General features: G+C 36.1%; 1 protein-coding gene across 1 annotated transcript in view; it reads right to left on the bottom strand.

The window, feature by feature from the left end:
- Positions 1-14,812, bottom strand: part of LOC141391832 (uncharacterized) — a 115,454-nt gene extending 100,642 nt beyond the window's left edge. The window contains exon 1 of the mRNA XM_073964526.1: positions 13,134-14,812. Within this exon, the coding sequence (XP_073820627.1) occupies positions 13,134-14,405 (1,272 nt within the window). The 5' untranslated portion in view covers positions 14,406-14,812. The remainder of the gene's footprint in view (positions 1-13,133) is intronic.
- Positions 14,813-16,363: the final 1,551 nt, after the last annotated feature.

A 16,363-nucleotide genomic window follows, 5' to 3' on the forward strand; every position in this document is an offset into this window, starting at 1 on the left:
AAATTTTTAAGGTATCCTTAAAATATTTTTAAAAATCGATGAACTTTGGTAGCTTTCCTAAAAGTATTTTTAAAAAATCCCAAAACATTTAAAGCTTGGCCTAAAATATTCTAAAAATTTCGCAGAAAATATTTTTAAAACTCCACGAGCCTTCATAGGTTGCCCAAAAATATTTTTAAAACTCCACGAGCCTTCATAGGTTGCCCAAAAATATTTTTAAAAATCCACGAGCCTTGATAGCTTGCCCAAAAATATTTTTAAAAATCCACGAGCCTTGGTAGTTTCGCAGAAAATATTTTTAAAAATCCACGAGCCTTGGTAGTTTCGCAGAAAATATTTTTAAAAATCCACGAGCCTTGATAGCTTGCCCAAAAATATATTTTTACAAATCCACGAGCCTTGATAGCTTGCCCAAAAATATTTTTAACAGTCCACGAGCCTTGATAACTTTCCCAAAAATATTTTTAAAAATCCACGAGCCTTGGTAGCTTGGCCAAAAATATTTTTAAAAATCCACGAGCCTTGGTAGCTTGGCCAAAAATATTTTTAAAAATCCACGAGCCTTGGTAGCTTGGCCAAAAATATTTTTAAAAATCCACGAGCCTTGGTAGCTTGGCCAAAAATATTTTTAAAAATCCACGAGCCTTGGTAGCTTGGCCAAAAATATTTTTAAAAATCCACGAGCCTTGGTAGCTTGGCCAAAAATATTTTTAAAAATCCACGAGCCTTGGTAGCTTGGCCAAAAATATTTTTAAAAATCCACGAGCCTTGGTAGCTTGGCCAAAAATATTTTTAAAAATCCACGAGCCTTGGTAGCTTGGCCAAAAATATTTTTAAAAATCCACGAGCCTTGGTAGCTTGGCCAAAAATATTTTTAAAAATCCACGAGCCTTGGTAGCTTGGCCAAAAATATTTTTAAAAATCCACGAGCCTTGGTAGCTTGGCCAAAAATATTTTTAAAAATCCACGAGCCTTGGTAGCTTGGCCAAAAATATTTTTAAAAATCCACGAGCCTTGGTAGCTTGGCCAAAAATATTTTTAAAAATCCACGAGCCTTGGTAGCTTGGCCAAAAATATTTTTAAAAATCCACGAGCCTTGGTAGCTTGGCCAAAAATATTTTTAAAAATCCACGAGCCTTGGTAGCTTGGCCAAAAATATTTTTAAAAATCCACGAGCCTTGGTAGCTTGGCCAAAAATATTTTTAAAAATCCACGAGCCTTGGTAGCTTGGCCAAAAATATTTTTAAAAATCCACGAGCCTTGGTAGCTTGGCCAAAAATATTTTTAAAAATCCACGAGCCTTGGTAGCTTGGCCAAAAATATTTTTAAAAATCCACGAGCCTTGGTAGCTTGGCCAAAAATATTTTTAAAAATCCACGAGCCTTGGTAGCTTGGCCAAAAATATTTTTAAAAATCCACGAGCCTTGGTAGCTTGGCCAAAAATATTTTTAAAAATCCACGAGCCTTGGTAGCTTGGCCAAAAATATTTTTAAAAATCCACGAGCCTTGGTAGCTTGGCCAAAAATATTTTTAAAAATCCACGAGCCTTGGTAGCTTGGCCAAAAATATTTTTAAAAATCCACGAGCCTTGGTAGCTTGGCCAAAAATATTTTTAAAAATCCACGAGCCTTGGTAGCTTGGCCAAAAATATTTTTAAAAATCCACGAGCCTTGGTAGCTTGGCCAAAAATATTTTTAAAAATCCACGAGCCTTGGTAGCTTGGCCAAAAATATTTTTAAAAATCCACGAGCCTTGGTAGCTTGGCCAAAAATATTTTTAAAAATCCACGAGCCTTGGTAGCTTGGCCAAAAATATTTTTAAAAATCCACGAGCCTTGGTAGCTTGGCCAAAAATATTTTTAAAAATCCACGAGCCTTGGTAGCTTGGCCAAAAATATTTTTAAAAATCCACGAGCCTTGGTAGCTTGGCCAAAAATATTTTTAAAAATCCACGAGCCTTGGTAGCTTGGCCAAAAATATTTTTAAAAATCCACGAGCCTTGGTAGCTTGGCCAAAAATATTTTTAAAAATCCACGAGCCTTGGTAGCTTGGCCAAAAATATTTTTAAAAATCCACGAGCCTTGGTAGCTTGGCCAAAAATATTTTTAAAAATCCACGAGCCTTGGTAGCTTGGCCAAAAATATTTTTAAAAATCCACGAGCCTTGGTAGCTTGGCCAAAAATATTTTTAAAAATCCACGAGCCTTGGTAGCTTGGCCAAAAATATTTTTAAAAATCCACGAGCCTTGGTAGCTTGGCCAAAAATATTTTTAAAAATCCACGAGCCTTGGTAGCTTGGCCAAAAATATTTTTAAAAATCCACGAGCCTTGGTAGCTTGGCCAAAAATATTTTTAAAAATCCACTAGCCTTGGTAGCTTGGCCAAAAATATTTGTAAAAATCCACGAGCCTTGGTAGCTTGGCCAAAAATATTTTTAAAAATCCACGAGCCTTGGTAGCTTGGCCAAAAATATTTTTAAAAATCCACGAGCCTTGGTAGCTTGGCCAAAAATATTTTTAAAAATCCACGAGCCTTGGTAGCTTGGCCAAAAATATTTTTAAAAATCCACGAGCCTTGGTAGCTTGGCCAAAAATATTTTTAAAAATCCACGAGCCTTGGTAGCTTGGCCAAAAATATTTTTAAAAATCCACGAGCCTTGGTAGCTTGGCCAAAAATATTTTTAAAAATCCACGAGCCTTGGTAGCTTGGCCAAAAATATTTTTAAAAATCCACGAGCCTTGGTAGCTTGGCCAAAAATATTTTTAAAAATCCACGAGCCTTGGTAGCTTGGCCAAAAATATTTTTAAAAATCCACGAGCCTTGGTAGCTTGGCCAAAAATATTTTTAAAAATCCACGAGCCTTGGTAGCTTGGCCAAAAATATTTTTAAAAATCCACGAGCCTTGGTAGCTTGGCCAAAAATATTTTTAAAAATCCACGAGCCTTGGTAGCTTGGCCAAAAATATTTTTAAAAATCCACGAGCCTTGGTAGCTTGGCCAAAAATATTTTTAAAAATCCACGAGCCTTGGTAGCTTGGCCAAAAATATTTTTAAAAATCCACGAGCCTTGTAAGCTTGCCCAAAAATATTTTTAAAAATCCACGAGCCTTGATAGCTTGCCCAAAAATATTTTTAAAAATCCACGAGCCTTGATAGCTTGCCCAAAAATATTTTTAAAAATCCACGAGCCTTGATAGCTTGCCCAAAAATATTTTTAAAAATCCACGTGCCTTGATAACTTGCCCAAAAACATTTTTAAAAACCCACGAGCCTTGATAGCTTTCCCAAAAATATTTTTAAAAATCCACGAGCCTTGATAGCTTACCCAAAAATATTTTTAAAAATCCACGAGCCTTGATAGCTTGCCCAAAAACATTTTTAAAAATCCACGAGCCTTGATAGCTTGCCCAAAAACATTTTTAAAAATCCACGAGCCTTGATAGCTTGCCCAAAAACATTTTTAAAAATCCACGAGCCTTGATAGCTTTCCCAAAAATATTTTTAAAAATCCACGAGCCTTGATAGCTTGCCCAAAAATATTTTTAAAAATCCACGAGCCTTGATAGCTTGCCCAAAAATATTTTTAAAAATCCACGAACCTTGATAGCTCTCCCAAAAATATTTTTAAAAATCCACGAGCCTTGATAGCTTGCCCAAAAATATTTTTGAAAACCCACGAGCCTTTGGTAGCTTGGCCCAAAAATATTTTTAAAAACCCACGAGCCTTTGGTAACTTGCTCCAAAAATATATTTAAAAATCCACGAGCCTTGGTAATTTGCCCAAAAATATTTTTAAAAATCCACGAGCCTTGGTAGCTTGCCCAAAAATATTTTTAAAAATCCACGAGCCTTGGTAACTTGCCCAAAAATATTTTTAAAAATCCACGAGCCTTGGTAACTTGCCCAAAAATATTTTTAAAAATCCACGAGCCTTGGTAACTTGCCCAAAAATATTTTTATAAATCCACGAGCCTTGGTAACTTGCCCAAAAATATTTTTAAAAATCCACGAGCCTTGGTAACTTGCCCAAAAATATTTTTAAAAATCCACGAGCCTTGGTAACTTGCCCAAAAATATTTTTAAAAATCCACGAGCCTTGGTATGTTAGACAAAAATATTTTTAAAAATCCCCAAGCCTTGGTATGTTGGCCAGAAATATTTTTAAAAATCCCCAAGCCTTGGTATGTTGGCCAAAAATATTTTTAAAAATCCACAAGCCTTGGTATGTTGGCCACAATTATTTTTAAAAGTCCACGAGCCTTGGTATGTTGGCCAAAAATATTTTTAAAAATCCACGAGCCTTGATAGCTTGCCCAAAAATATTTTTAAAAATCCACGAGCCTTGATAGCTTGCCCAAAAATATTTTTAAAAATCCACGAGACTTGATAGCTTGCCCAAAAATATTTTTAAAAATCCACGAGCCTTGATAGCTTGACCAAAAATATTTTTAAAAATCCACGAGCCTTGATAGCTTGCCCAAAAATATTTTTAAAAATCCACGAGCCTTGATAGCTTGCCCAAAAATATTTTTAAAAATCCACGAGCCTTGATAGCTTGCCCAAAAATATTTTTAAAAATCCACGAGCCTTGATAGCTTGCCCAAAAATATTTTTAAAAATCCACGAGCCTTGATAGCTTGCCCAAAAATATTTTTAAAAATCCACGAGCCTTGATAGCTTGCCCAAAAATATTTTTAAAAATCCACGAGCTTTGATAGTTGCCCAAAAATATTTTTAAAAATCCACGAGCCTTGATAGCTTGCCCAAAAATATTTTTAAAAATCCACGAGCCTTGGTAGCTTGCCCAAAAATATTTTTAAAAATCCACGAGCCTTGATAGCTTGCCCAAAAATATTTTTAAAAATCCACGAGCCTTGATAGCATGCCCAAAAATATTTTTAAAAATCCACGAGCCTTGATAGCTTGCCCAAAAATATTTTTAAAAATCCACGAGACTTGATAGCTTGCCCAAAAATATTTTTAAAAATCCACGAGCCTTGATAGCTTGCCCAAAAATATTTTTAAAAATCCACGAGCCTTGATAGCTTGCCCAAAAATATTTTTAAAAATCCACGAGCCTTGATAGCTTGCCCAAAAATATTTTTAAAAATCCACGAGCCTTGATAGCTTGCCCAAAAAAATTTTTAAAAATTCCACGAGCCTTGGTAGCTTGCCCAAAAATATTTTTTAAAAATCCACGAGCCTTGTTAGTGTACCAGAAAATATTTTTAAAAATCCGCGAGCCTTGTTGGTGTACCAGAAAATATTTTTAAAAATCCACGAGCCTTGGTAGCTTTTCCTAAAATATTTTTAAAAATGCACGAACAGATTAATATGGTCTGAAAACATTGGGGCGTATGATTAGTGACGATACTTATACGCCAACAGTATTACCAATCATCATTCCCATTTTCTATTACCGACTGTATTCTCCTTTCCACCCAGCATAGGTACAAATTGAACAATTGCTGCATTTGAATACATTTTCAATAAGTTCATTCACTCTTTTACACTCTCGAGACTTGTATCGGGCCAAAACAAAGTGTATAACGGCACTACATATGCCAGTCCATACATATGGTGTCCGGCACATAACTGAATGTTTACACAGAAATTTTGCCAATAATAATTTTAGTTTTTAATTAAAATCATGTTTTCTAGATTGCTTGGCATTTTTCGGTAAATTGCCTCTGTCGGCTATACAACTGTGTCTATGAGTGGGCGTACTCCTCTGTTCTATAACTGTTACCTGATTGCAACGGAAATGTAGAGGTGCACCACGTTTTAGTTGAACAAATTTCCTACAACATATGGCCAGGTGATTATGGTCAACGCCAAAATTTAGCAATGTCATAACTAATGGGATTGGCCCCAAAAACTTTGCACAACTGCAGAATTATTTGTGTGTGTATTGGTGTGATTATCAGGTCTACTGGGAACGAGCCAGAGCATGTCATAAAGTAGTTTTTCGAAAAATATTTTTAATTGGGCTCATGTGTTATCAATCATCCATTATAATGGTGTTGAATTTGGATTGGCACCAAACAGAGTATACAGTTTTGTTCAAAATAGGTAATTAAAACGAAGAGGTTATCAAAAGTGGTATGGTGATGAACACAAGGGATGGGAATGAGAGGGATTTGGTAATGCAAAATGAGGAGTTATAAATAGCATGTTACAAATCAGTGGGGTTGGTTGTTATGGCAGTTGGGATTCAATATTAAAGGTTCCATATTAAAAAATCATAGAAAATTCTTCTCTAGCTCACATTGAAGGGATTGATATGAAACGCAGTTGGTTGCGTATGAGTGTTGACGTTACTTATATGTCACAATGTTATTTCTATTGTGCCTTAGGTATCCTTAAAAGTGGATCTGTTGGTATCATTTTAAGAACGAAACAAAGACCTCTAAAGAGGACTTTATTTTTTTTTTTCGTTTAATACATCTCCTCTACCTTAAAATTACCTTCCTCTCTTTCCCTCTATGTTCATCATTATCTTACATAAATTGTGATTTCTTAAGAAGCTTTCAATACATTTTTCACAAGTTGCTCGATGTCTTCAAGGCATACTCAGCAATGGCAGGCAGACAGGCCATTTGTATTGTAAAGTATTTCATTTGTTTAACTAAAGGCAATGCAAATACAAATAAACAGAAACAGAAACAGAAACCCGCACACACACATACTGAGTAGCAGCTAACGCAAAATGGTATTTGGCAAATTGCTATTGGCCACCCAAAACAAAATCGTTGATCCTGATGTTGGCAATTTGCTATGGCAGCATTTGCTTTTGGTCTGATTGTTTACCATAAAATTGTAACAAATGCAAATCGATAAGTCTACAGCAAGGCAAACGGACGGACGGACGTACAGAAGTAAAGATAGAAATCGAACAATTTTCTGCAGTTCAATTCAAGAAGATGCCAAGTGTGGAGGGGAAAGCATTTGCTAGTTGGCCCAGAAAAATGCAGATGTATCCACAAGCAATTTGTTATAGTTTTCTGTATTTGTCCAAAGACATTTGAAGACGAAGCAGATGAAGTTAAATGGCTGGTAAAGTCTTGAGGATTTTTAGCCATGCATTGCTGAAGGTGTTGGTGATTGAACCAAACACAAAAGCAAAAAAGAAATATTTTGAATTGACTGTAGACAAGAATGCATAAAGACAAATTATTTCGCATTTAACTTAAATTGAGACATTTGTTTTTCTTAATCAATTGAAATGGCTGAAAATAAAATATATGATGGCACAAACGAGCTATAATAAATATGGTAGTGGAAGAAAGGAAATTAAAGATAAATGTTGCTTGAAAGGAAATTGAGAAATTCAGTTTTTAATATGCTAGTATGTTAGTCAATGGTACGTATGGGAGTTGGCAATAGTCATACGTACCACTGATTTTGTATGGCTGGTAAAATACTGGGTATTAGGACTTTATTATAAAAATAAAATTTAGAAATGTGTTAGAAATTTGTTAAATATTTGAAACAAAAGAACTCTAAATATCTTCACTTCACATAATTTCTAAGAGACTTTTCACATTATGTGTGGCGTATGATTGCTACCATGACGAAATTAATAATATTGCGTATTATTAAAAAGACGATTTCACATCTCGCATAGCAATACTTACATTCCACGCTGACAATAATTTCTAAATATCATTGTCATGGTATTTCGTAAAATCATATCAATTGATTCTTGGAATTTTAAATTTGTTTTTGAAATACAGAACATAAGACATATTACCACCATTCAGGTGGTATTAGGCATACATACGTTATTGTGTAGCAAAATTCAAATTGCTTCCAGAATTAATTGCACACAATTTAAGACTTAAAAAGTAGAATATGACAATAAAAGTATTGTATTATGATGTTATCAATACTAAGCACTTCAAAATTCAAGCTGCATATGAATGTAGAGGATTAACAACAAGTAAAAAAGTATCAGTCGGCTTTGCCGACAGAGATATACCCTCAGCCTGTGTATATTGAAACAATTTTTCCCAAAATACGTATGTATCTAGGGGGTTTTAAAAATGTTGGGCGTTTGAACCGACAAAAATGTTGATTAGGCTTAAAGATCAAAACATTAGCGGAGGAGATACTAAAAGGAATGGATCGACATTGACCGTTATGGTCAATGTTTGCTCAAGAAGTATGGACTTGCCCCTAAAAAAACTTTTACCATCGTAATTGAGGCAGCGAATGCAAGTTGCTTCAACAAAAATCAAAGTGATTCAATAGCAGGTCTTCAAGTGAAGTTATCTGAAATTTTGTGTGGGAGGTACCGAATGGAGTGGACAAATATAGTCCATATTTGAACCTGATCTATATCTGGTAGATATATTAGGATGTATAAGTATGGATCAAATCGGTTACTTCCTTCAAGAGTTATCGTTCGCACAAATTTTCCGAACATTTTCGAACTTTTGTGGGGGAGGTACCTGAAGGAGTGGACCGATATGGCTTATATTCGAACTTAAACTAAGCTTGGACAAATTATTACTAAGGCCAAATTTTGGATCGAATCGGCAGATCCGTGCGACAGTTATCTTGCGCTCCAACCACCTCACACGGTGTCATAGGGGTTTTTTTTGCAAGTTTCAGGCTATTTTCTCAGAAGGTATGGTCTTGCCCCTCATGAAACTATTACCGTCGTGTGGGAGGCAGTGAATTCAAGTTGTTGCAACAAAAATCAAAGCGATTCTAAAGTAGGTCCTAATCTGAACTTATCCGAAATTTTGTGTGGGAGGTACCCGAAGGAGTGGATCGATTAAGTCCATATTGGGGTTCCATCTAAGTCTGGTAGAAATTTCACGATGTGCAAAGTATGGATCAAATCGGTTACTTCCTTCAAGAGTTATCGTTCGCACAAATTTTCCGAACATTTTCGAACTTTTGTGGAGGAGGTACCGGAAGGAGTGGACCGATATAGCCCATCTTCGAACTTATACTAAATTTGGGCAAAATATTACGAAGGCCAAATTTTGGACCGAATCAGTTGATCCATTCGAGAGTTATCGTGCGCTCCAACCAGCCAGACAGACGGACGGACATTGCTCAATCGACTCCAAATTGTCTGAAACACACTTCGTCCAAACATACTTGGGGTCTAAAAGCATTATTTCGATGAGGCACATTTTGCCCGTATGAAAGTGTATATACCCTCGTTAGCATAAATGCTGAAAGTATAAAAATCAACGACAGCGCGCCTGTAGATGGTTGAAAAAAATATTTAAGGAATCCACAACTGCGGACGTGTAGGTGCTTGACAAAAAAATATGTAAAAATCACTATGCAACACGAAAATTATTCACAATATTCTGACACCGCAGTGTGATAGAACACCAAAAATGAGAAGACACGTGTCTCGCCGTTTTTCCCTATGCCATCAACTTTCGCGGTTATAGGCCTCCAAAGGTTTGAGGCTTTGATGTAAAAAGGGTCATTTAGTCAGGACTATATCTTCCAAACCGTTAGGAAATTTGAACTTATCTCAGAGGCAAAGTTGTAGCTCTTGTCTTAAAGAACAAAAAATGTGAACACATATAACCCATCAAACTTCATAAGCAAGGTAAAAATCGCCATGGTCAAATTTCTTTTAAAAAATTTCCCAAGTTTTTTTATACAGCTTTCAAACCGATCAAATTTGAAGCAAACAACCAACTACAAAAATTTACCTCAGATCTCCATCCTTCTTTCTAGAATATACCAACTCTGCAGAAACGGATCTTAATGGTCAATTTTTGGGCGGTTGCGTATCTTTGGACCAGAGTCGGAGAAAAAAGTATAAAAATTGGATATTTTCAAAAGATTTTTGCTATTTTTACCATTGAGAACCGTTCATAGACATTTCGTATGTTCCAGAAAGTTGTTTATTGATGCCTTTGGTACAATATTGTGGTTGATTGTTTTCTTGAATTTTGAACGGTTTAGTATCTATGGAGCGGAAGCCGAGAAAAGAGGATCGAAATTGTTTTGCTATTTTGAACATTAAGATCCGTTTATAAAGAGTTCGTATATTCTAGAAAGAAGTTTATTGAGATCTGAGGTAAATTTTTGTAGTTGGTTGTTTGTTTCAAATTTGATCGGTTCGATAGCTGTATAACAAAACTTGAGAAAAAAATTTTAAAAGAAATTTGACTATGGCGATTTTGACCTTGCAGATTAAGTTTGATGGATTATATGTGTTCACAATTTTTGTTCTTTAAGACAAGAGCTACAACTTTGCCTCTGAGATGAGTTCAAATTTCCTAACGGTTTGGAAGATATAGTCCTGACTAAATGACCCTTTTTACATCAAAGCCTCAAACCTTTGGAGGCCTATAACCGCGAAAGTTGATAAGATACGAAAAAACTTTTTTTGGTCTTCTATCACGCTGCGGTGTCAGAATATGGTTAATAATTTTTGTGTTGCACAGTGTATTTCATAGAATATTTTATCTACATTATTGCGGAATGAAAAAGAATATTTTTTATTTTTCGAAATTAAGAATAGCGACAAAAAATTTGTTTTTTTTGAATATTTTTTATTGTTACATCACAGAATTTTATATAAATATTTTTTAGGATTGGATTTTTTTTAAGGAACAAATACGATTTTTTTTAATAATATATTTTTAAATTAAAAAAGATGTTTTGCCTATAAATAGAATATTAAATATATATTTTTTCCTAGAATTTAAAGACACCCAAACTAACAAGGACAAAATGTGGAATTCTAAAAATGTTTTCCTTAAGGTCCAATGTGGGTTTCATCAAATATTTTTGTAAGATTTTTTTTTTTTCAAGGACAAAAGTGAATTTTTTTTTGAGAAAACTTCAACACTGAACTTAAAAAAATATTTTTTAAGGTCCAAAGTGAATTTTTTTCCTTAAAGCGATTTTCAGTACAGAGCAAAATGAGAATTTCTAAAAATATTTTCCACGATTTTTTTAAGGAATGTTGTTTTTTCAATATTTTTGTTGAATTTTAAAGAACTATTTGTTTCATTTTTCGAAAACCAAACAAAATCTACAAAATTTTAATTGCTAGAATATTTTTTTGATCAAGGATCAATTTGGACTTCTCTATAAATGATAAAGACTACCTTTCAGGATCGTAAATGTGGCTCATTAAAAAATTTTTTTAAACCCAAAAAAAGGTTGTAGATGTCGAAAATTTCATCTACCTTTATAAAACTTATTAAAAGTAGTAATCGTAGTAAAAAAAAGGAATCTAAAAAATCTGGCATTCCTATGAGATCGTCTCGAGTTAAGAGCAGAACTGACATAAGGCATGAACTGTTGCCCTCTGCACTGCACTGAAGCGAAACTTTCTTAAAATAGTCTTAAGGACATTAAATAAACAACTTGACGCACCTAGAATGGTGACAAGGATTTTTCAGTCTATTCAGGTGATGGTCTCCACATTTGTTTTCATTAGTCTGTGTCATCCTAACAGTGTTAACTAGAGTAAGACAATCTAGTTCCTAGTTCACTGTACTAGTTCCAAAACGTATAAGTAATGTCATACAATCTAACTTGCAAATAGTTTTGGATAGATAGACAAGGTTTTCGATGTGTGTATTTCAAGTCGGTGCACTGCTACCTATCCAATAAAAAAATTATACATTTTTCTTAAGGTGCATTTTAAGCGATGCGACCCTTAGTAGTTCTATGGCCCTTATTATAACTTCGTATTTTATTCGTTGGTCAGTCCATACTTCCTGAGATAATAGTTTGGGCTATATAAAATCCCAGCAGGCCTCAAATGAATAGACTGATCAACTAGATAACTATCGTATTCGATTTGGCCGAAACTATACTATAATGTTCCAAGAATGTATATATCGTTCAGGGCGGGTTCGAGAATAGCTTTAAAATTTTCAACGAAGATAGCCCTATTGTTCCATCTTACAGCATTATAATTCTTGTCGTGGCCATGACCATGCATATATGACACAATAATCCTAAAGTTCGAGAAAACACCTATTGCGGCAAACGAGTCGTACCTAAAATTTTCTGAGCGACATGTTTGCAGAACATTACGAAGCTTAAAAAAGGTCATCTTGTGGTTCTTTTATAGCTGTTCTTAAAATTAAGGGCGAAAAGGACATTGAAGGAAGCGAGTTAGAAGGTCGAAATGGTCTACGAAAATAATCCTCATTCGATTTGACTGCAGACATGTCATCTCACAAATAAGCTAAAACAACAGTTAACAAAGATATAACACTAATTTCAGATGCCTTACAGGGTCTTCAGTAGAAACTTCATCACGCCATAACTCTGAAGTTCGACTCACGGCGGATCTGTCCTTCAGGCTTCTTAATATACTCACCAAGGGCTTTCATCCTCAAAAGGAATTATCTCTGCCCCAGATTTCCACCTCCATTTTATGTCACAGTGTAGTTAGACCTACCCCACAAAGGTTTAATAACTACATATTTCATATGTGTTTCCGTCCGTCCATCTTGTGATGGGACCATCACAACATTTTTGGTGGATATGGTGGTCCCGGATAGGCTGAAGCCTATAGCTTTCGGTAATGGTCAGATAAGTGAATATATATTTTTATATAAAGAATTTACGCCTGCAGGCCTATAAGTGGTTGGTAAAAATATTTGGAAAATATACGCCTACGATTGAGTAACTGAAGGAAATTTTACCCCAACGGAGGAAAAACATATATAAGAATGTACGCCTGCGGACCTCTAGGAGGTTGGAAAAATCTTTTACAAATTTACGCCTACGAGTGAACTTCCGCCTGCGAATCTGTATATGGTTAGAAACAAATACTTAAAACTTCACGCCTAATGGCCAGTAGTAAGTTGAGGATAAAACTTAAAAATTACCTTAAAGAACAAAGTTCCGTAACGACCAATAGAACAATTTGCTTTCTCCCTTTTAAGAGAATTTGCTAATTTCCAAGCTACTACCTACCCCCTGAGTTATGGGACGAATGACTGCTAAGATGGTGACGTAAATCATACGTTTTTGATTTTTAGGCAACAATCAGTTCCAGGATATGATGATTTCCTTAGATGGAGATAGAACATAATTTTGTACTTTCAATACTAATCATCACATTTGATCTCATACAAATCATCACTTATCTATCTTCTCGTTTTCTTTCATTTTCCACCTACCTGATAATCCATAAAATGATCAAAATTCATGTACGAACAATTGTTGAATGTATCCATGTTGTGGTGCATGGCGGCGCCACCAACACCACCAACGCCACCTTGACTGGCGACTGCATCCAACATTTGCAATTCCTCTGGTGATGGTGGCGGCAAATCAACACCTTTAAATGAGACACGTTTTGGTGTCTGTGTCACCTGATCCGAGGTGGTGGTGGTATTGGTGTTGGCATGTGATTGGGAACGACGATTACGTCCCAATGTGCCTGACATTAGATTACGGCCACCCGTATGCATGGCATCTCCAGCGGCGGAAGCAAATGTGCCCATCATGTGGGAGAGGGAGGCACAACCAATGACTTGGGGTTCACCGTTAGCCGATAAATTATTTGTGGCTGCCGCTGATACGTTTGCTTGTAAATTTTGAGCTGGTTGCAAGATGACACCACAGCCACCAAAACGAAAGTGGGGTATACAGGTGGTGGTGGAGACACTGGCCCCACATTCACTACCCTCAAAATCGCTCTCATCTTGTTGATTGTTGCCGCTGCTGCTGCTGTTGCTTGTTAGCTGCAATGTGTTGGGTTGAAAATTGCGCGGTAATGTGGCACACTCCAATGCATGATGTTGCTGTTGTTGTTGCTGCTGCTGTTTCATTTGGTTGCCGGTAGAATCATTGAAAAAATTGTGTTTCATGCTGGGATTCAGGGTACCTGTATACAAAATATTCAACATTTGGTGTTGTTGTGGAATCTGTTGTTGCTGTGGATGCTGTTCTGGGAAACAATTGTTAGAGGTGCCGCTGCTGACATTGCCACCAGAAACGGCAGAGGCAGCGGCTGCTGCTGCTGCTGTTGCCGGCTGCAATAGCAATGCCGTGGTGGGTGTAGAGCCAAGCGTAAATTCTGTATTTGATGGCGTCGCTGTGGCCAAAATGTGAGTAGGCTGCAATTGATAGAAATGGGTATGTTGTGGCGGCACCACAGACTGCTGGTCGTTGGTGTCTGTCATGCCAGAAGTGTTGTTGGTGGTGGTAAGATGGGTACCCGGTGGCATCATGGCTGTGGGTATTACCATAATGGGTAGCATAGTTGTGGCTGTGGTGGCAGGGCCTGTATTAGGTACTGCATTTGATGCGGTGGCCAGACTGACCGTTGACTGGTGCTGCTGCTGTTGTTGCTGATGGGTGGGGTTAAGGACACCACCACATGTTGTGCCGGCATGCATCAATTCCATTTGGCACATTTCTTCGTAGGTCAAGGGACGCAAATCCATGATGAGTTTGGTTTTGAAGGTTTCTTTTTTGGACAAACTTAAAACCGGCTTTTGCTTACATTCACACACACGTATTCACACGGTCACATACACGCACACTTTGAAGGGAATGGCACACCTTGTGGCAGCAAATATTTTTCAAAATTCTTTGACACTTTTGCCTTTAATTTTTTATAATATTGAAAATCTTTAATTATCACTTTTTTGTTTCTTTTGTTTAATTTCCCGACTTTGTTTTCTTTTTTCTTTTGTTGGCAAGTTCTCTCCCCTTGCCTTAACTCTCTTCCATTTTGTTAGAAATTTTCCTACACCAAATAAACCAAAAACCCGTTTAAAAAAATATTTCAATAGGCCTCCGTAACGCTTAACTCGACACAACTTTAGTTCTCAACGGCCACAAAACAACTGTCGTGGCAAAAGTCGAAATCTCAGTTGATTGCCTTAAATTAGACTCTCTCATCAGCATCAGCAACAATACAGCAGCTCTTAGCTTCCACACACACAATGAGGAGACAGACACAACAAAGAATAAGCTGAGGTCCTAGATGCTCTATGCAGAACGGAGTTTGCGTAGTGGAAAACTCCAAATACCTTTGGCTGGTGTAGGCGATTCACAGGCATTTCAAAACAAAACAAAGTGGAAACAGAAAAAAAGAAAAACAATAACAACCCACATTGAAGTAACCAACAAATTTTGGAGGATACAAATTTTCAGCTGGCTACTTAACTACCCAAGTCCCAAGGAGGAGGTTGGTGGATTTTTGTATAAATAAAAAATAAATCTTTTTGTCATTTTTCTCTTTAACTCTTCCTTCAACACAGGCAGGAGGCCTATCTTTGCAAATACCAAAATATTTGCATAGGAAATAAAAAAATTCAAATTTGTTGTTAAAGGAAATTTAATCAAATTCGTAATTCTTTCCTTTTTCCCCAAAGAAAATACATAAATAAGTATCCAAAGGAATTTGTTGCAAAATTTTCTTCACAAAAAATGGGATTTCTATTTCCTTTCCCATGCTTTAAACACCTACCCAACCTCCCCGTTTAATAACTTATGCGGCAGACATGTAGTCTGGCTGTTTATTTATGACCCAGTGGGGGACGTAGTAAGCATGAAAGAAATGCTGCCAGGGTGCAGATGGAAAATATTGTCTGTAATTTGCCTGGAACAACCAACAGTTGGTTGTAGATTTTTATTGAGGATTGAGCATTTCTCAAGTATACACAATCTGAAGTTAAACACACAAACACACACTCACCCGCACATACTCTCTGAGATATAATGACACAAATAAATAACAAGAGCAATAGCGAAACATTTTTCTTGAAAGATGACCAGAATTCAATAAAAGTCAAACAATAAAATGACTGTCATTTCTCCACTTGTGTTGTTTCTGTTATTCAAATAAATTGCAAAATTTATGAAAAATTCCTGAAAATGTGAAATCTAAATGAAGCACGTTTTTCTGGCTATATTAAAATCAATAATCCCCTGTTTTGGTATTTTTCTTTTCAATAAAAAGAAATCATAATAAAAATATGGCTAAATATTAGTCAGGGAAATAGGGTAGGAGTCTGAGTCGGATGTTATAGCAGATTGTGGTGTAGTTGGTGTGTTTGGGAGAAAAAAATCTTCCAAAGACATATAGGATCAGTACATAACTATATCGTGCGCCACCGTGGTGCAATGGTAAGCACACCCGTCTTGAGGTATTCTATAGACAGGAGACCTGTTCTATAAACAGAAACCCCTTGAGATATTTTATAGATAAAAGAAGACCCCTTAAGGTCTTCCATAATCAATAAAAGACCTCTTGCGCTCTTCCGTGGATAACAGAAGACTGCCTGAGTTCTTGTATAGGTAACATCTTGAGATCTTGTATAGACAAAAGAAAAACCTCTAAAGGCCGTTTGTAGACAAAAGAAAGGACATGGACAACATATGATCTCTCGATGTC

Source organism: Musca autumnalis, unplaced genomic scaffold (genome assembly GCF_047663935.1).
Source record: "Musca autumnalis isolate F117 unplaced genomic scaffold, ASM4766393v1 scaffold_136, whole genome shotgun sequence".
NCBI lineage: Eukaryota > Metazoa > Arthropoda > Insecta > Diptera > Muscidae > Musca > Musca autumnalis.